Source organism: Oreochromis niloticus, linkage group LG18, assembly GCF_001858045.2.
Source record: "Oreochromis niloticus isolate F11D_XX linkage group LG18, O_niloticus_UMD_NMBU, whole genome shotgun sequence".
Classification (NCBI taxonomy): Eukaryota; Metazoa; Chordata; class Actinopteri; order Cichliformes; family Cichlidae; genus Oreochromis; species Oreochromis niloticus.
Genome location: NC_031982.2, coordinates 33953335 through 33974183, shown reverse-complemented (window position 1 = coordinate 33974183; position 20849 = coordinate 33953335). Strand labels below are relative to the sequence as shown.

General features: G+C 43.7%; 1 protein-coding gene across 2 annotated transcripts; it reads right to left on the bottom strand.

The window, feature by feature from the left end:
* Positions 1–7841: 7841 nt before the first annotated feature.
* On the bottom strand, positions 7842–18966 carry LOC100702146 (uncharacterized). Of its 2 annotated transcripts, XM_005464211.4 has the most exons (4): positions 18791–18966; positions 17174–17229; positions 15922–16034; positions 7842–11924 (listed from the first exon to the last, which is right to left on the bottom strand). In XM_005464211.4, exons 3-4 carry the CDS (start codon positions 16019–16021, stop codon positions 8377–8379), a joined length of 3648 nt encoding a protein of 1215 aa, XP_005464268.2. In that variant the 5' UTR covers positions 16022–16034; positions 17174–17229; positions 18791–18966; the 3' UTR covers positions 7842–8376. The 2 variants fall into 2 exon arrangements, with proteins under 2 accessions (XP_005464268.2, XP_003458994.2); XM_003458946.5 differs by lacking the exon at positions 17174–17229.
* Between the last annotated feature and the right edge of the window lie 1883 nt (positions 18967–20849).

The following is a 20849-nucleotide window of genomic DNA, read 5'->3' as shown; positions in this document are numbered from 1 at the left end:
AAAACCAAAAAACTCATAATAGACTTCAGAAGGAAAAAGGCAGAGATCCAACCACTATTCATTAATGGGGCCTGTGTAGAAAGGGTGGCAAGCTTCCGCTTCCTGGGAGTCAACATAGAGGAGAACCTTTCCTGGAGTGTGAACACCTCCGAGCTGCTGAAAAAGGCCCAACAGAGACTGTACTTCCTGAGAATTCTCAGGAGGAATAACATCACACAGAGACGGCTGGTGTCCTTCTACAGAGCCACCATTGAGAGTGTTCTAACCTACTGCATATGCATCTGGTACACTAGCTGCACAGGGGCTCAGAGGAAAGCACTCCAAGGGATCATTAACACCGCCCAAAAGATCACTGGCTGCCCTCTCCCCACACTGGAAGTTCTACACAACATCCACTGTCTTAAAAAGGCCCAAAACATCATAAAAGACACCTCACATCCTGGCCACTCCCTGTTTTTTTTTTTTTTGCCTGTCCCGTTTGGTTCTTTTGCCATCAGAATTATTGTCTAAAGGCGAAGAAAGATGCCCAACGGATTTACTTTACCAAACTGACCATCCCAGCCTTGCCGTAATGGTCCATTTGATTCACCTTTTATTGTTTATTTTATTTTCATTTGCTGAATACGGGACAGACTTTACTGGGAGAAAGAAAAGGGGAGAAAGAAAGAGGGAAAGAAAAACAGCTGAGAAGAGGGACGGGGAAAAATAGGGCAAAAAACAAAAACCAACAGAAGAAGCAGACAAAAAAATACATATATCGATCACCTGGATCACCTGTTGAAAAAGAAAAAAGAAAACAAGCAGAAGAAAACGAGAGTAATAGGATAAACAACATCACAATGATATATGGGAATATGGCAGTAAATACTAAATGTTAAACATTATTGTGCAGCACATAAGATCGACAGCGCACAGTGTGCTTTGAGGTAGGAGCCAAAAAGGGTGTAGTTTGTGTGTGTGAGCACCCGTGTGTACACCTGTGAGCATGGACGCGCTTGTTTTTTTTAAAAGGTTCCTTCATGTAATGATCTGCTAGAGGGTGTGGGGGCCCCCACCACTTCCCCTGCCGGTGGCGGACGCCCTCAGACATCGGTGCGTTGGTGGTTCTTTGTGTCTAGGGATGGGCGCCCAGGTACACACCGGCTCACTCCTTGGCGGCTGCTTATCGGGGCCTGGAGCCTGGGGCTCGCTCGGGCCACTTCGGAGGTGGAGTGCCCTCGGCCTCTCGGCCTGGGGCTCAGTCACTCAGGCACAGCTGGCTGCCGGCGGAGCTCACGGGCACGTCACTGCAACCCCCCTGGCTTCTGCTCCGCGGCTGCTGAGTGACGCCTCATCTGGGACTCTCCTCAGCTCTTTCGGGGATAGTGGCGCGGCTGCCCCTCTGTTGGTCTTCCTTGGTCTCTTGTGTTCTGGGGGCCTCTGGATGTCTGGAGTTTCGATCTCCTCCATACCTGCGTCATGCCCTGGGAATGGGGCAGTTTGAACTGTTGCCCTCAGGCAGACGGTTCAGGGCAATCAGTGTAAGGACAAATAGACTCAAACACAGCTTTTATCCAACTGCAATAACACATCTGAATACTACAAAAAAATATCCATCACGCCACTCTTGTGTTAATCTATCCACAGTCTGAAGTATGTATGTGGGAATGTATGTGAATGTTTACTGTTACGTCTTATTAGTATTTTAAGTATTCTATCTATTTTATTTATTGAATTTTGTTGTTTTTATTTATATTTTGATATTGCTAGGGATGATGCAATGATCGGGGACCATTCTTAATTTCGTTGTACCTGTGACAATGACAATAAAGTTCTGATTCTGATTCTTGTAGGAGTGTACTAATTTAAAATATCAGAAAGGTATGAAGGTGCTAACCCGTGCAACGCCTTAAAAACAAATAATAAAATCTTAAAATTAATTCTAAAACTAATTGGGAGCCAGTGTAATGATGCCAGTATGGGAGATGTGTTCTCGCTTGCATGTGCCATTTAGTAACCGTGCTGCAGCGTTTTGGACCAGCTGCAGACGGCTAACTGATGACAGACTAACACCAGAGTAAAGACTATTACTGTAGTCGAGGCGAGATGACATGAAGGCATGGATAGCTCTCTCAAAGTCTCTAAAACAGAGAAATGGCTTTGGTTTAGCAAGTAGCCTAAGATGGAAGAAACTCGACTTGATTACAGCATTAATCTGTTTATCAAACGTTAGATTAGAGTCAAAAATCACTCGTAGGTTCCTCGCGAAAAGTTTAAAAAAAAAAAAAATTTCTAAGGGGCCAAAGTCGCAGTGGTCACAGGGACCAAACACAATCACCTCTGTTTTCTGTTCATTTAGGTTAAGAAAGTTTAATGCCATACATGCCTTAACATCCTCCAAACAATCTAGCAAACCCTTCAGAGGACTCACAGATTTACGTTTCAGTGGCAGGTAAATCTGTGAGTTGTCTGCATAACAATGGAATGAGATGCCATGTTTTTTAAAAATTGAACCCATAGGGAACATATAAATAGAAAAGAGAACTGGACCAAGAATGGACCCCTGGGGGACCCCACATGAAAGTGAGGTTTTTGAGGATGATGTATCCCCCAATCTAACAGAAAAACTTCGGTTGGACAGATAAGATTTAAACCACTCCAATCCCTTTGATTTCGACACAGTGCTCAAGCTGAGAGATAAGAATCCTGTGATGTACAGTATCAAATGCAGCACTGAAGTCTAATAGTAAGAAAATGGAAGAATCTCCTGAGTCAGTAAAAGTCGAAGGTCATTAAAAACTTTAAAAGAGCAGTTTCAGTGCTGTGGTGCGTTTTAAAACCAGACTGAAATACTTCACTAATGCCATTTTTATCTAGAAAGGTCTGGAGCTGACGTAGGACAACTTTCTCCAGGACTTTAGAAAGAAAAGGCAATTTAGAAATTGGTCTGTAGTTGGATAAAACTGCTGGATCCAGGTTTTGTTTTTTAAGAATAGGTTCCACTACAGCATGTTTGAAGTCGGCAGGGACACACCCAGACTGAAGACTGCTATTGAAAATAGAAAGCACAAAGCACAAGCACACCCACAGTGTCAAAAGTGTCTTTTAGTAAATGAGATGGAACAATATCCAGAGTACATCTGGTGGGTTTCAAGTTGTTGACTACTTCACTCAGTAATGAAAAGGACACGGGCTCAAAAGGGCCAAAAGCAACCGAAGCTGATGTACGAACAGATTGGCCGGTAGCATGAGGGATAATATGAGACCTGATATCCGCAATCTTGTTAATGAAGAATTTCAGTAAGTTGTCACATGTTGCTTTCGATGCTACATGGGGAGTGGCAGTAGGCGAATTAGGAACTGAATTAATAATGCTAAATAAAATACCAGGTTTGTGACTGTTATTAGACGCAATCTTATAGAAATACTTGCTACTTTGCTGCTCTTACGGCCTTCTGATAATTTAACAAAGATTCTCTAAGTACATCAAACGATACCTGAAGTCTGTCCTTTTTTCATTTTCGCTGAGCTTTTCTACACACCTGTCTGAGTTCTCTGGTATTATTATTGAACCAAGGCTGGGTTTTAGGTTTTAGACACCTGGTTGTGAGCAGAGCAATGGAATCAAGTATTTCCAAGCAGGTTGAATTAAACAGAGAGTGTAGCCTATCAGTGGTCAAGTGAGAGGACCTATTAGAAAGTAAGGCATGATTAGAGATTTTATAAGAACAAACAAAACGATCGGCTGTATCTGAGGTAATCATGCGAGATTGGTATTTGGGTACATCAGTTTCTGACAGGCTGACATGAAAGAGGGTGTTAAGTCAAATTGTTGAATGTTGTCATTGTGTTTCTTAAATTTGTCTTAGTTTTAGTTCAAGCAGTAGGATCAAAGCCATTCCTTTGATCCTGACCCCCTCCCCAGCCTCTCGAGGTTCTGGGAGGAGGCTGTAGTGTTTTATCACAAGCACATCCCTTGTGAAGGTTTGTTTGATGTTTGGTAAGCTTCCTGCCCTTTTATGGCTTCACCTGTGTTGTGTATGGTGAACCAATACAGGAATTGAACCATATATTGGGTGTGGGGGAGATTACCCCCTTTATGATCAACGATGTTGTGATCAGGAAGTCTCTCTCTCACACACACACACACACACACACACACACACACACACACACACACACACACACACACACAGAGTGCCTTGTCTTAGAACCACTTGTATTGTGTAAACTGTAACTGTCATGGGAATAAATAGCTGTGAGGAGAGCTGCTCTTGGAAGGATTTGGGCTAGAGACAGGTGATGAGCATTAAGCTCCACCGCCTGGTTCTGACCAAGGCTTCCCTCGCTAGCGAGTAAAAGACCAGTTGAAGATGTTCTGTCGTGGTTTCGTTCTTCATGAGGAATAAGTCTCTAATCTAGCGGGGCCTGTGGAAACACAGACTCAACAGAGGGAACTCAAATATAACAGGCATGTGGTCAGAGAAATTAATGTTGCAGATTTCAGTGTCACAGAGATCCGGGCCACTAGACAGTACAAGATCCAAGGTATGTCCATGTTTGTGTGTTGGGCCTTTAACTGACTGAAAAGAGTCTATAAGATTTAAGAAGTCATTAGTCAGCGGTGTATTTAAGCAGCAAATGTGGACAATTAAAACACTGTCATACCTTGGCATAATTCCTGCCAAGAATTCATAGAAGTCTTCGATAAAATTCTTATGGTATTTTGGTGGTCGGTACACCAGCGCGCACAACACCGGAGTGGACTGCTGGATTTCAAACAACTGCAGTTCAAAGCTAGCATAAGCATCAGCTGCTGGCTACAGTTTTTATAAACAGTGGCTAACCCTCCACACTGGCCGGTAGTTCGAGGCGAGTTGAGATAGTTACAGTCTGGAGGGACAAGTTCAGAAAGCGGGCTCAACTCACACAAGTTTAGCCAAGTTTTTGTCACCAGAAGAAAATACAGGCGACGAGTGGTGATGAAGTCATTCAAAATCAAGGTCTTATTTGCTAGCGACCTAGCATTAACCAGAGCCAATCTAGCTAACACAGGGTTGCTAGCCGGCCTGGATGATCGACCCAGAGGACAGAGATTCTGGTGATCCACTCCACCTCTGCGAAGACGAGGGGACGGATGCTGTGAAAGCTGGACACTGAGATGCAGGGCCACAGGTACGATCGGTGAACCGATTCCAGGGATCGCAGGAGATGAACAACTTGTTGTTCGGGTCAAGTTTGCTCAGAAGAGTGCGAGGATCATTCATTGGTGATGCAGACATGCAGGTTTTGAATTTTTACCAATACACCACGCCGTTTCCCTCGCCTTCTGTGTCATTTCTTCCTGGAGGGATGGCAGAGTGGATCGCGGCGGAGGAACAGTGATACAGCCCTCTAACACAGGTGGAGTGCGAAAATCCTCACATCCTGGGGCCAGTCGGATTGCTCTTCAACAGTGGCTCGGATATTTAGTAGCAATTGGAAGTCATAAACCAGAAGAGAAGGGACATTTTTGAAGAAACCAGATGTTAACAAAGTTTGCAAAAACAAAACAGGTAACAACTGACGGCAAGCCGCACACACAGGCGCCATCTTGGAAGGTCAAATGATCAAAAACACTCACAGCTCATAGGTGTCAAAGTGAAGGCTCTCCCTTAGTGCTGCACAGAAGGAAGATGCCTACCTCTCCAGAGAGAGCAGCACATATCCAGCTGTGCCTCTAACACTCACACGTGACAAGATCATGTCCATGTGCTTAAATTACCAGGCTGTGCAGATGAACTGTGTTTGATTTCTGCTGAAACTGCTAAGCAAACATAGCTACATGGCTGACTGATTAAATCTGTGTCTATCACCTGATGAACAACCTTTGCCTCAAGTTTGTCTATGAGCATACTTGCCAACCTTGACACCTCAGAATTAGGGAGACATACAAGAGGGGGGGTAGATATACATATACAAAAAACTTGAATTTTACAGTGTTTATTTACTTTAACTCACTTTAAATAAATAATTGTAATGTCACCGTTAATACTGTCCCCCAGGCGGGGCTGTCCAAATTCAGAGGCTGCATCCACCTCAGGACCTGGCCTTCGTGGTCCAAGTGGGCCGGGTCCTTCGAAAGCCAGGTAGGCTGGAAGTGAGCGACTGTGATGATCTAGCCTTCAGAATTACGTCATGAGCTCTCTCGGTGGAGTGAAACTCGGCCGTCTGCTCCTTGCTATCTAAAATATAACCGGACGCTGGCGCAGATTCTCGACCGTCTCACACTTCTGTTTAATCAGTTTTGTGTTTGACGTTTATTCAGCTGTGTGAAAACCCCAGAGGAACCCACCCGATGATTAATAAAGCTTTATTTAATCTAAGCTAATCTAATAACTTTAATCTCAGCCAAACCGATTTACTCAGGAACAAATAAAACACTGAAAAAAGTCAAACAATAACATTATTAGGTTATCTAAGTGACTTATATATCATGTTTAACCTGAGTAGCGAAAGACCGCGGGGGGTTGAAAACGATGTGCCGGGAGTTTGCTGTTCTCGCCGGCTCAGCTATTTAAAGTTTACACAGCTACATTCTCGCCTGAAAAGTTTATTTTGCGTAATAAGAATAATAGTAAAACTAAATAGCTGCCGCCATTGTTGGAAACTGGAATTGAGACGCCATGAATTCTGGGATAAGTTATTCATTTTTGTTGTCCGGGTGGAAAATCAGGAGAAATTCGGGAGAATGGAGGCTCCGGGAGATTTTCGGGAGGGCATTGAAATTCGGGATTCTCCCAGAAAAATCGGGAGGGTTGGCATGTATGTCTATGGCTACGTTCACACTGCAGGTCTTAATGGTCAATTCCAATTTTTTGATCAAATCCGATTTTTTTGTCTGCTTGTTCACACTACACATAAAATGCGGCATCAAACGCTCACCAGTGTGAACGCTCAAAGCGGCCCGCATCCGCAAAAGAAGACGTCACACACAACTCGCTCTGTTTAGACCCAGAGCAAACAATATTGTTTGACTGATGGCCCTTAATATAAAGACTTCGGACTTTATGTTTCCAGATTTTTGCTTTAAGTTATTTTGTTATTTACATAATAATGTAGATGACCTAATAATGATCCTTTTTGCTGTTTTAGAGGAGCGGTGCTTCAAAGGATAGTTGCAGATTTCTGTCAGAATCTGCAGAAAATACAGTAAAAATAAAATGTTCACATTTCTCCAACGTTGTCTTCCCAACAGTTTCACCGGATGGTAGGAAATCGTTCGCGATGTCCTATCGGGCGCTTCTCCGGCGCTGATAATTGGCGTCTGTCTTGTGTCAGTGACGTAAAAGACGGATTTAATGCGACTTGACCGTTCACACAGCAGTCGCTTTCTAAAACATCGGATACGTATCGGATTCAGTACCACATACGAAAGTGACCCAGATCGGATTTGAAAATATCGGATTTGTGCCGTTCACACTGTCATACCATGATCGGATACGGGTCGCATAGGGGCGAAAAAAATCGGATTTGATGCGCTTTCGCCTGCAGTGTGAACGTAGCCTATGAGAGTGTGAAAAAGGGCGCCGGTTTAACTCAGGCGACCACATGCCATACGGCTGAGAGCGGCCGGCCCGGGTTCAAGTCCGACCTGTGGCCCTTTGCTGCATGTCTGCCCCCGCTTTCCTATCGTCTCTTCACTGTGTCTATCAAATAAAGCTGAAAAAGGCCAAAAAAATATTTAAAAAAGAAAGAGTGTAAAAGGTCTTCAATGAGACAGTTTCTTCACATCAAACAACAACCCTCCCACCTCTGTTTCTACCACAGCAATTTATAATGACGTTCACAGTTAGAGGAGGCAAAAACAGACGATAACACTTTAGCATAATGCAGTTTATTTATTGGTTATTAATTCTCATTGTAGTCAGGTTTAAAAATGATCATTGACAGTTAAGAAAGAATAATTGGAGTGAAAGTCTTAAAATGAAAATCATTTTTACATGAACATTAAATGATCAGATTTCATACAGTCGTAATATCCTGATCCATGCTCAAGTTGGTTTTGTTCAGATGAACAAATTACAATCATATGTACTGATTAATCTGAGGCACAGAGGTGCAGGATGATTCAGTTAAATAAGTCTCCAATCAGTCAGTTTGTCGTATCTTCTGAACATTAATTAGGTAAAAAGAAAACAACTTAAGGATTTGTGATCTTTTATGTAAATTAATTAACATGATCAACAGTTCTGCTAATACCAGTACTACTGCTTCATTTAGTCATTTATGTCCATGCAGTAAATATTTATGAGTGCATCAGAATTACTTAGCATTATTCTTGTTGTTCTTAATCATGTGAACAATTAGACTTGCACACATTTGATTTTTTGTTTTTTGTTTCTGTTTTCTGACCAATCACAGTATTGCACATGTTTGTGGTAATTTAGCTCCCATCCCCTGCAGGTATATCACTCGTTTCTCCCAGCCTGGGTTGGCCTCTGATTTCTCTTCCTCGATCAGCATGTCGATGTATTCTGAGGTGGACAGAGGATCTGGCTTCAGTGCTATCTGTTTAAGCGTGTCCTCACACTTACACGACATTTTCGCCAATTCCGTCACATCAGGCAGTTTATCAGAAAATGCACTTTCCAGTTTTTTAACCAGAGCCTCAGCAGTCATCTTATCATCGGTGACACCAATGTATTTTTCTTTCAGCTCTCTGACTGATTGTTTCTCTTGAACCTCTCTATACTCCCATTTTTTCTTCTCGTTGACATGCTCTTCCCACGAACATTTGCTTGGGCACACCGTGCAGCATCCATTTGAATCCATTGCAGCACAGCATTTTTCATCTGCATCCTTTTTCATAGGACAGGGATAATGGCATGTAAACTCACACTTCTTACAGTTGGTACTGAAATTACCAGTATCCTCCTGAACAGCCTTCATGACTGTAACTTCAAACTCGGCGTTCTCATTTTTGTTGATCTGCGCCTCAAACTCTTTTAGCTCCCGAAGCCCGACTGACTGCAGTCTGCTCAATTTCCACCAAGCTTGTCCTACTATTTCGTGCTGCCTTCTTTGATTGAGGACCTCGTTGGTCTGTTTCAAGCTTTTTGCTTGTGTGACTTTTACAGAATCAAAAAAAATCTTCATGTTGTTTGTGCTCATTTCCCAAAACATCTGACCAAAGTTTTCCTCTTCTTCATCTTCATAAACAGTGTCGTCATTCTGAGATGATCTGTTCTGTGCAAACAAGGCTGAATTATTAAATTTGAAGTGAACAGGCAGCCCATCATCAGCTGTAGGTAATGGGACACCTGAAGCTCTCACTGCCTCTAGAACTGGAGGTCTCTGACTGTCTGCAAATGTCACCAGGATCCTGATGTTTTCTGCCAAATCTTTGCCAAAGATTGAGAAAACTGAATCAAACACATATTTCTGTGTTGTGGATCTCACTTGAGCAGCTGGTGCTACGAAACACACAGCATCAATGTCAGTGACACCACGCTGAGCAGAGAAGAGATTACGTAGCTGCTCTGTGATCTCTCGGTCTCTTTCTATGCCTCTTGTATCTCCAAAGCCTGGAGTGTCAATGATGGTCAGAGAGAACGGGATTTTAAATCCATCCTGGTGGTTGATTTTGTAAACAGTGACTTCAGAGGTCTGACTGTGAGCTTGTGATGTTGACTGATCCTCATTAATGAATTTAAACCTGAAACTGTCCTCCCACTCTACACCAACAATGTAGTTGATCATTCCATCGATCAGAGTGGACTTTCCTGATCCAGTCGCTCCAAAAAGCATTATTGTACGATTCTGCCCCTCAGTTTCTTCTCCAAAGTTAAACTTCCTGCATCCATATATGTTCATGTGTTCTTCTGTCAGAGGCAGTTTGTAAACTGAGGGGGAATCAGATTTGATCTTTTCACTTTTAATCCTGAGAAGTTCTGCAAGGCGGTTAAATGTTGTGTAGACTTTAACAGTGATGCTTTCTTTGCTTTTTCCAGCTGAACCACAGTCACATCTGACCCTGACTGCATATTCTGTATCTGTCTGAAGACCTGAAAGGATCACCTTTTCACCTGCTGACTCTGTTTGGTTCCACTGCAGAGCTTCCTCATTATCATCTGTTTTTGAATACTCCACCATGTAGCTCAATATCTGCACATTCTCTCCGAGCTCAGCAGGTTTCTCCCAGCTCACTGATATCTCAGATGAATTTGATTCAACTCGTGGTTTTCCAGGAGGGCTGCAGGGTAAGGTTTTAATAGAAACTTGATTATCCAGCCCGACACCTGCTGAGGTCACTGCTCTGCATCTGAACACATACTCTGTGTTTGGCTTCAGATCTCTCACTGTGACTTCTTCAGCCTTTGCTTCTGTCTTCTGCTGCCATCCATCCTCTCCACTGACACAGTACTCAACAGAGTAGGAGGTGATGTTCTCTGCTCCAAATCTGGGTGGAGAAATCTTCAGTGTCACACTGTTGTGGTTTCTGTCAGCTGCTGTCACAGTTTGAGGCTTTGAAGGAGGCTCAAAGTTCTCACTGACAGCAAATCCATCTTCATAAAGGTAGATGCTGGAACCTTCCTGTGTCTCATTAGTTAAACCCACTGTCAGGAACTTCATGTTCTTGTTCTCCTTGTTGGCCTCTGCAAAATCACTGAAGAGTTTTGCTTTTCTCCTCGTTTCAGCTGTTACTTCTTTTGAGGCGTACCATTGTTCCTTCTCTACATCATGAGTGTGAGGATCTTGAAGGTCTGGGTTGGTTTCTCCTCTTAAGTATCTTGATAAAGCTGAGAGGTACGGTTCATCCTTTCCCAGAGAGGTGAAAACAAAACACACAACATGCTCTGCACTGAGACTTTCCTTGTACAGATCATTTTGAGACGAGATGATTTTGGCGTTTTTCATCATCCTGGTAAAAGACATTAATGTGTCAACTTCTCTCTCTTTACAGTCCATCCACTCGTTCAGGTTTTTGCTGTTGAAAGGTGAAGAATGTCTCTTCTTCAGGATCTCTGCAAGCTCAGCTTCCTCTTCTCCTCCTCCTCGGATTGATGGAAGCTTCTTGGCCAAAGTTTGTTGGAATTCCAGCTTGAACTCAGAGCACATTTCTTTAAAAGTTTTCATTTTTTTACCAATCTGTGGGAACTGCTGTGCAGTGCTGGTTCCCAGTACATCATTGGACCTCATTTCCAGCTCACTGAAGTCCTCCAGGGCTCTCTGTGCTTCTTGAACTAATCCTATACTGATCTCACGGACGAGTTTAGCAGCAGAAGAATCTAAACATGTCAGTGGCAGCAGCCAGACCATCACTGGTACAGCATTTTCTCCTTGAGCTCCCAGTAATCCTGGCAGGCTTTGGTAGACTTCTACTGCACCTTGAAAGGTTGTTGGTGGTTTTGGAAGACAAAAGTCTCCATAAAATTTACAGGAGAATTTATCAATACTGGCTTTGTCCTTCTCTTCCATCTTCAGGGAACCTTCACCCTCTATAGAAAGTAAGGGAATCTTGTTGATGGCCACCTTCAAGTTACCCTGAACATCTTGATGATTTTCCTGTTCAGAAACTTCACGGTCAAACACAAAGAAAGCATGTGCTCCATAAAGGATATTTGTGACTACATGTGTTGCTAAGCCTTGATCAAAAACATATGCATGCTTCACATTTCCTCTTCCAAGATGATTCATGGACAGCTGCTGGAACTTTGTGGTTGCCTTGTACTTCAGTGTTACTCTGGCCTGATTTCTGGAAGATTTACTATCATTCAGATATTTGGCAGACCCACTAACCTGAACCAGTCCACCCAAGAAACTTGCTTTAAGTGAAGCTTCAACATTTAGAGCTGAAGATTTGCCAGAAATTGATTCAGATGCAACAATTTCAAACTCATTAGAGGGCTGTGATCTTTCTGCTATATCTTTCATCAGGTCATCACGATCCCACAGAGTCAATCCTGCAAAAGAAGAAGCAAAAACATTAATACCAGGACTCCATCAATTAAATCACACTCTAAAATAAATTTATTTATTAATTAATTTTTGCTGTCTTTCTTGTGATGATCACAAAAATAGTAAATGAAACTTTGGAGACTGGAGAAACTCTGGAGTTCAGGCTCTGCATGCATGCAGAGCCATGTATGTATGCATGTATGTATGCATGCATGCATGCATGCTAAGCGAGCCTACCGCAGACATGAGCGAGACAGATAAATATGAAGGCATTCCGGCTCGGACGTCGCCCGGATCAACAAGGTCCGCGTCAGGTGTTGAGGAACCAGGGCACCCTGACGAGAAGTGGGCTACTGGAACAAGAAGGCATCGGTGGACAAGAGACGAAAACAGGGCGTTGTTGGAATGCTACTACGCAAGTAACCCTGGCGGAAGGGGTTACATGAATAGGATGAGGGACCTATGGATACTTCGATACCCAACATCCACAATGACGGCGAAACAACTAGTAGCTCAGTGTTCCAACATTCGAAAGAAGGGACTGCTCTCACAGCTAGAGATTGACGAGGTACAACATAAATGCTACGGCAAGGGGGAGCCAGGACGCCAGGTCAGGGGGGAGATATCATCACCCCCACCTGAGATTGGGTACAAAGCCCCAAGTGCGATAGGAGAAGGATCGTTGAGTGCGAGAGGAACTGACCTGAAAGATAGGATCATGGCCAAGCTTGAAACCTGGATCCCCCATAGCCGGTTACCAAGATTACGTGAAGTACCCTCGGAAGGTCTGCTAGATGATGTTAATGCAGCACTATGGATGATACCTACAGCCACGCTTACCGAGACTAACAAGCTGATCTACAGTACGGCAGCAGTGATCAGTGAGATGCTTGGCTATAATTTGAACAGCCACAAGGGGCAGTACCCTCCATGGAGAAGGAGGCTAGAGGGCAAGATCAAAGTAGCACGGAGGGAGGTTAGCCAACTAACGGAGTTGCAGAAAGGCGCGACAAAGAAGGTGCATAAGAAGTACAGCAAGCTGTCCATACCTGAGGCCTTGGAAACTGCCAAGCAAAGACTCACAGCCTTGGCCAGCCGCTTGAGGAGGTACACCAGAGAGATAGAAGGCAGGAGAATAAACCAACTGTTCTCCACAGAACCAGCAAAGGTGTACTCTCAGTGGCAAGGGAACAATAAGAGAACAGCACCACCAAGGCTGGAGACGGAGAAATACTGGAAGAGCATATGGGAGAAGGACACAACCCATAACGGCAATGCTCAGTGGCTAGTGGATCTGAGGGCAGACCATAGCGACCTCCCTGAACAGGGTCCAGTAACCATCACGATGGCAGATATCCAAGAAAGGGTCTCCAGTATGAAGAGCTGGACAACACCAGGGCCCGACATGGTTCATGCCTACTGGCTGAAGAAGCTGACTGCACTCCACGAGCGTCTGGCAGCACAAATGAACCAGCTGCTAGTTAACGAGAGACACCCGGAATGGCTAACCGAAGGTCGGACGGTCCTGAACCCCAAGGACCACAAGAAGGGACCGGTCCCATCCAACTACCGACCAATAACCTGCCTCAGTACTACATGGAAGCTTCTGTCAGGCATCATATTGGCTAAGATGAACAGGCACATGGGTCAATACATGAGCGGGGCACAGAAAGGGATTGGCAAGAATACCAGAGGCGCAAAACGCCAGCTACTGGTAGACAGGACAGTCAGCCGAGACTGCAAGACCAGGCTGACCAACCTGTGCACTGCCTGGATTGATTACAAGAAGGCCTATGACTCAATGCCCCACAGCTGGATACTGGAATGCCTAGAACTGTACAAGATCAACAGGACCCTAAGAGCCTTCATCAGGAACTCAATGGGGATGTGGCGTACAACACTAGAGGTCAACTCCAAGCCCATAGCACAAGTCATCATCAAGTGCGGGATCTACCAAGGAGATGCTCTGTCCCCACTGCTGTTCTGCATAGGCCTGAACCCCCTCAGTGAGATCATTAACAAGACTGGCTACGGATACCGACTACGGAACGGAGCGGTTGTCAGCCACCTCCTGTACATGGATGACATCAAGCTGTATGCCAAGAGTGAACGAGACATTGATTCACTAATCCACACTACCAGGCTATACAGCAATGACATTGGAATGTCGTTCGGACTGGAGAAGTGTAGTCGGATAGTAACAAAAGAGAGGGAAGGTAGTCAGAACTGAGGGGATCGAACTACCAGAAGGCAACATTGCAGACATAGAGGACAGTTACAAGTACCTGGGGATCCCGCAGGTGAATGGGAACCATGAAGAGGCCGCTAGGAAAGCTGCAACCACCAAGTACCTGCAGAGGGTCAGGCAAGTCCTGAGGAGTCAGCTGAACGGTAAGAACAAGATCCGGGCTATCAACACCTACGCCCTGCCCGTGATCAGGTACCCAGCTGGGATAATAAGCTGGCCAAAGGAGGAGATAGAAGCCACTGACATAAAGACAAGAAAGCTCCTGACCATGCATGGAGGGTTTCACCCCAAATCCAGCATCCTGAGGCTGTATGCTAAGCGGAAGGAAGGAGGCCGGGGACTGGTGAGTGTCAGCACCACAGTCCAGGATGAGACAAGAAACATCCACGAATACATCACGAAGATGGCCCCAACTGACAGCGTGCTCAGTGAATACCTCAGGCAGCAGAAACCCAAGAAAGAGGAGGAAGGCGAGGAACCATCATGGAAGGACAGGCCCCTGCACGGTATGTACCACCGGCAGATAGAGGAGGTGGCTGATACCCAGAAATCCTACCAGTGGCTGGACAAAGCTGGACTGAAAGACAGCACGGAGGCACTAATCATGGCAGCACAGGAACAAGCACTGAGCACAAGATCCATAGAGGCTGGGGTCTATCACGCCAGGCAAGACCCCAGGTGCAGGCTGTGTAAAGATGCCCCAGAGACAATCCAGCACATAACAGCAGGGTGCAAGATGCTTGCAGGCAGGGCATACATGGAACGCCATAACCAAGTGCCGGCATAGTATACAGAAACATCTGTGCCGAGTATGGCCTGGAAGTTCCGAGGTCAAAATGGGAGATGCCCCCAAGGGTGATGGAGAATGACCGAGCTAAGATCCTGTGGGACTTCCAGATACAGACGGACAAAATGGTGGTGGCTAACCAATCAGACATAGTGGTGGTGGACAAACAGAAGAAGACGACCGTAGTGATTGATGTAGCGGTTCCGAATGACAGCAATATCAGGAAGAAGGAACACGAGAAGCTGGAGAAATACCAAGGGCTCAGAGAAGAGCTCGAGAGGATGTGGAGGGTGAAGGTAACGGTGGTCCCCGTGGTAATCGGAGCACTAGGTGCGGTGACTCCCAAGCTAGGCGAGTGGCTCCAGCAGATCCCGGGAACAACATCGGAGATCTCTGTCCAGAAGAGCGCAGTCCTGGGAACAGCTAAGATACTGCGCAGGACCCTCAAGCTCCCAGGCCTCTGGTAGAGGACCCGAGCTTGAAGGATAAACCACCCGCAGGGGCGAGATGCGTGTTTTTTTTTATATATATACATATGTCCAACTTTCCTGCGTTAAAATCATGTTTAATGCCTACTATAAAAACAGTTTTGGTCTCTGTGGACAGAGTCTCCCTTCAGATCAATTGCACAGTGAATTATTTGATATCATGTATGTGATACTGGAGTTCGTGGACAGTTGGAGTGATGGCTGTCATAGGGTAAGAGGTGGGGTTCACCCTGGAAAGGTCGCCAGTCTGTCGCAGGGCTAACACAGAGAGACAGACAACTATTCACACCCATTGGCAATTTAGAATAATCAGTTCACCTAACCTCATGGATTCAAATTTAGGACCTTCTTGCTGTAAGCTAACGGTGCTAACCACTGTGCTACCTAAATCAATTACAAAAGCAAAAGAATTTAAAATAGCTTCAAATAGTGAAACTTCAGTTGTGACAGGTTAAAGAACTTTAAAGGTGAAATCTTACCAGGGACAAGTTTATCGCTGCGGCAGTCGTACAGCATCCCCAGGCCAAAAGGCCGGCCGAGTGCTGCCATCTTCATTGTATCACCAGATTTAGAGTCCATGGCTCAGTATGAACTGGAAGTAATCAGAAACAGCTTGTCAGTTCTCTGTTCTCACTTTCCTGTTGTCATGTGACCGTTTGTGGCAGGCAGGATGTAGGACCCAAATGCAGGACTCAGGACACGGAGGGATGAACTAAAGGAGGCAGCTTTTATTGCACTGCATAAACTTGAACACTAAATACAAGGAGCAAAACATAACTAGAAGCTAGAAAACTAAGAACTCAGGAAACTAGAAAACTAGAAACAAAGAAGCTAGACACTAGGAACTGACAAGAAGAAACAATGGGAACCAAGAGCACAGTGGAAACACACAGCACTCAGAGGGTACGACGTGACAACGGACATAGGGAAACACTGGGTTTAAATACACCAGGGAGTAATGAGGGAATGGAAACACAGCTGGAACTAATGTGACATAATGAGACGGAAAGGAAGCAAAACTGAAAACATTAAGAAAGGATGTGAGACTGTCAAAATAAAACAGGAGACAGGCACAGAGACGTGGACTTGACCAGGAGATGCTAGACAAGAAACTAGATGAGGGATGTGTAACACAGGGGAGGCATAGAGGCAAAAGCAGAGAACTAGAAAGCAAAGAACTAGACATCAAAAGATAATGAGAAACTAACTGAATCAAAGAATATTAATAATCAACAGCACTGAGTCACCAGAGTCAGGACCATAACACCTGTTGCTGTTTATGTTTTTCGTTGTTTGTCCTTGAGGACGACCAAACCAGAAACCACGTCACTTTTGACCATTTAGGTTTTTCTTAGTTTACTCATTTCCCGTTAAAAACAAATACAAAAAACATCCAGTGTAGTTTATTTGGTAGGGAAAAATGTGTATTTCCTGACTCATTGAAAAATGTGAGCTTGCTGGCAGTTACCAGTTGAAATTGGTTGCAAATACATTTAAACAATTTCACTACCAAAACAGCTGATGTCTTATATGCAAACTAAGAGCAACTATGGTAATCAGCTGGTGACCAAAGCAATTGCAGGGATGTTTTTTGCGCAGTACTCTTTTTGCAACAACCTGCAGCAAACACTCTTTTACTAGTTTGGGAATAAACGTTGTTTCTCTAGCGACCAGCGGTTGCTATGAGATTTCACAGTTGTTATTACAAGTTTACTTCATATATTTACTTACTATTAAAATGAATTTATGTCCTTAGTCGTGCTGAAACAGCTTCATAAAATTGCCACCTGAGAGTAAGAACAAAGGTTGTGAGGTCAAACAACTGTGAAAATCATTGCTAACTGGTATTCATCAGGCTTGGTTTTATATTTAGTCCACACTATGGAACAGATTTGCTAATTGTCTGCAGCAACAAATGTTGTTGTTGTTGTTTTTTAAAAGCTACTGTTGGTGTCATGGCCAGGCGGATCAGCTGCACGCTGATCAGCACTCTCTATCTGTTTCTCTCTCTCTTCCTCTCTCTGTCCTCTTCTCTATATACACCTTGTATATACACCTGGTGAATTGTAAATAAATCTTTCTTGTGTGCATCTGAGCCCGGAGTCCTGCACTTGAGTCCTCCTTCAAACCGTAACAGTTGGTATTTAATAAAGAAGCACATGTGTGGACACAAGTATTTTATCAGCTTTATTATATTTGTATTTGTTGAAGTTTCCTTTTCCAGTATTTAGATGAATCAAACATTTTTAGTATGGTCTGTGGCTCACAGTTTAATGCAAATTATGCTAAATTCTTATTTTGTATGATCTGTGTGAGCCCTGCGACAGACTGGCGACCTGTCCAGGTTCTAGCCCATCTCTCACTTTATGGCAGCTGGGGTATACTCCAGCGCCCCAGCAACCCTGAATTGAATAAGCAAAAGAAAATAGAAGGATGGATGGTACCTGTGTGAGTATGTGAAAGTTAAGTAGAAGCACTGAATGAATGTGTGTGTGAATTAGAAAGAAACTGCTTTGACTGCTCACACTGAGTAGAAACAGTACTGAAAGTACCAATCTATTTACAGGGAGAAGTTTATTTTTGCTCTGTAGTATCAGTCAGTGTCTGTTACGAAACAAATAGAAATTTGTGTGAAAATGCAGCTATTAAAGAGACAGACATGTCTCTTTAAGAATGTTTGAATATGATCCAGAGCTATCCTGTCTGTTTGTTTTTTTTACCGGCTGATCTGCTGTGAATTTGGTCTTTACTGAAACGATAAGGGATGATAAGGAATGTTTCTGATGGGAGTGGTTCCCCTGCTTTCTGTATTGATACAAACTGTATAAAAATGCCATCTACTGAATATAAAGAGAACTGCCCACAAGCCTGACTAAGATAAACTGGGTCAGTCTGAACTATTAATCAGCTTTGATTTTAGAAAATATCAGCAAACAAACACAACATGTTTGTTTTAGTGTGTCAATAACTCATTGGTCAGATGTGAGTCAGATGTTCTCACTGTTGCTAGTTCAATCAGTCCAAAACAAAGTTACTACAAACTATGATATGAATAACAAATATAAATAATAATAACTAGAGTTTGAAGCAACAGTCCAAACCTCAAAACCCTGGGCTAAAGACCCAGGACTGTGACAATTCTAATAAAAAGAAAATGATGAATCTAAAACTCTGAAACATAACATTTAGATTCAGGGTGACTTTTAGATTGTTTTGCACTTTCTTAATTGTTAAGTAATAGAAAACAGTTCCTGCTGTAACTGCACCTGTTACTTTAAGTTATTTAAATTTTCTCCACCACAGTAACCAAGACAAAAACATAACGTGAAGCAGCGTCGGTGTACTTACAGTAGACAGCTGTGTGATCCTCTGAGGTCTCTGCTCTTGTTTCTCTTTTATATTCACTGTGAAGGACAAAAAACCTTCATTGCAAGAAGAGAAAGCAGAAGAGCTTCAGGCTCGTTTCTCAGATTCATGTGTGACCTGTGAAAATATGTGTTCAGTGTGCAGGCAGGAAACCCACAGTACGAGCCTGCAGTCATGCTCACAGCTCTCTGAGGCTCTGCTTACATGACAGCAGGTGGATAAAAACTCTTCCCCTCTATGAGCTGAAAAAGAAGAGAAGTGATTTAAGGGACTCTGAACATGAAACTGTATCATCAAAAGATTCATATTTAAGGCTCCATGCAAAGAAGAAGCCACATGTGAGCATGATCCAGAAACACGTCTGTCTTCTCTGGGACAAAGCTCATTTAAAATGGACTGAATGGAAAACATGGCTGCCAGGTCCTCTAGACTAAAGTGGAGAGGGACCATTTGGCTTGTTATCAGCAATCAGCTCAAACACCTGAATCTCTGATGGTATGGAGGCTGTGGAATCTGGAAATCAATCAATACTGAAACTTATTTACAGGTTTTAGAGCAACATATGCACCAACTTAGACATCTCAGACCTTTTTTCAGGGGTGATGCTAAACTGCAGCTATGTCTACAGTATGGCTATTGGTAAAAGACTGTGGATGCTAACTTATCCAGACGTTTCACTAGTTGAAAACATCTGGAGCATCATGAAACAAAAATACATGAACGAACACCCAGGACTGCTGAGCAGCTGATATCAGATTGGGACAAAGTCCAGCAGCTGCTGTCCTCAGTTCACAGACGTTAACAGACTGTAGTGAAAAGAAGAGATTTGGAAATCTTTTCACTCTCGTTATTTAGTTTTTACGCAGCATTCCAACTTTATTGGTACCAGACTTGAATGGTCCCTGTAACTACAGAATCAACAAGTTTCCATAGTAATTAGTGATGATTGTCGGTCTTGGCTACATCACTGACAGGAAGTGATAACTCCTAACTCAGCTGATTTTTGCGGAAAAGCAGAAGAGCATCAGACTCATTTCCCTGAGCGGTGTGTAGTCTGTGAAATAAACGTGTCTAATGTACACGCTGAAAACCAGACTACGAGCCTGCAGTCATGCTTGTGCCTCTTTGAGGCTGTTCTTTTGTTCTCTGAAACCTTGAGCTAAATGTTCTAGTATATTACATTAATGTTATGTTATTTATGTGAACATGTAATTTCACTGAGGTTTCAGTCTCTTTTTCCAACGACAGAAATGAATAATATGAACACAGTTCATCCACAAGTGTGGCAGCGTGTAATCCTTTAAAACTGACATCAACAAAGAAAACCACATTTATTGCAGGGACCATTAACACTAAAAAAGGCTGAGGAATAACTGAACGTTTGACACAGTGAACAGGAAAGTGCCAGTGAGACAGCTGGAGATCCACAGACCATCCTGCTAGAGACACAATAACTGAGTACTAAGAACTGTGTGTGACTTCTTCAGTCTGACAACGTTCGGCCAGGTGAACAGGATGACGTCTGGACTTTGGGCCGCTGCAACTCATTGGCACTTTTATTTTTTAAGCTGTTCTTTTGGAGATCTGCTGCTGTGCTTGGGCTCATAATCCTGTTGATCCCCCAGTTTAGCTAAATGACCTTTAGATGTAGTAATCTAGAATACTTTGATATATGGAAGAGTTCAGTATCAACTCAGTGACCCTCCACCGCCGTGCTGACAGATGGTATGAGGTGTTTGTGCTGATATACTGTTTTTGGGTTTGCTCGAAACACGTGCACAAAGAAGCCATCGTGCAGGCGAGTGTGTTTGCTTTGTGAACTCTGCTGCAGTTTCATGCTCTCGAGGTTGACTGCGCTCTTCAAGCTGAATGCTGCTCGCAGTTTCTCTTAACTGGCTACATCATTTTCCTTTTTGTACAGCCTGGAAACAGCCTGGATAAACTGAGGAATTCTGTCTGCCTGTGAATTTGCATTTGGGCCCTCATCCAAACACCTGAATCTCTGATGGTACCATCTGAGGTTGACCCCAACCTCAGATGG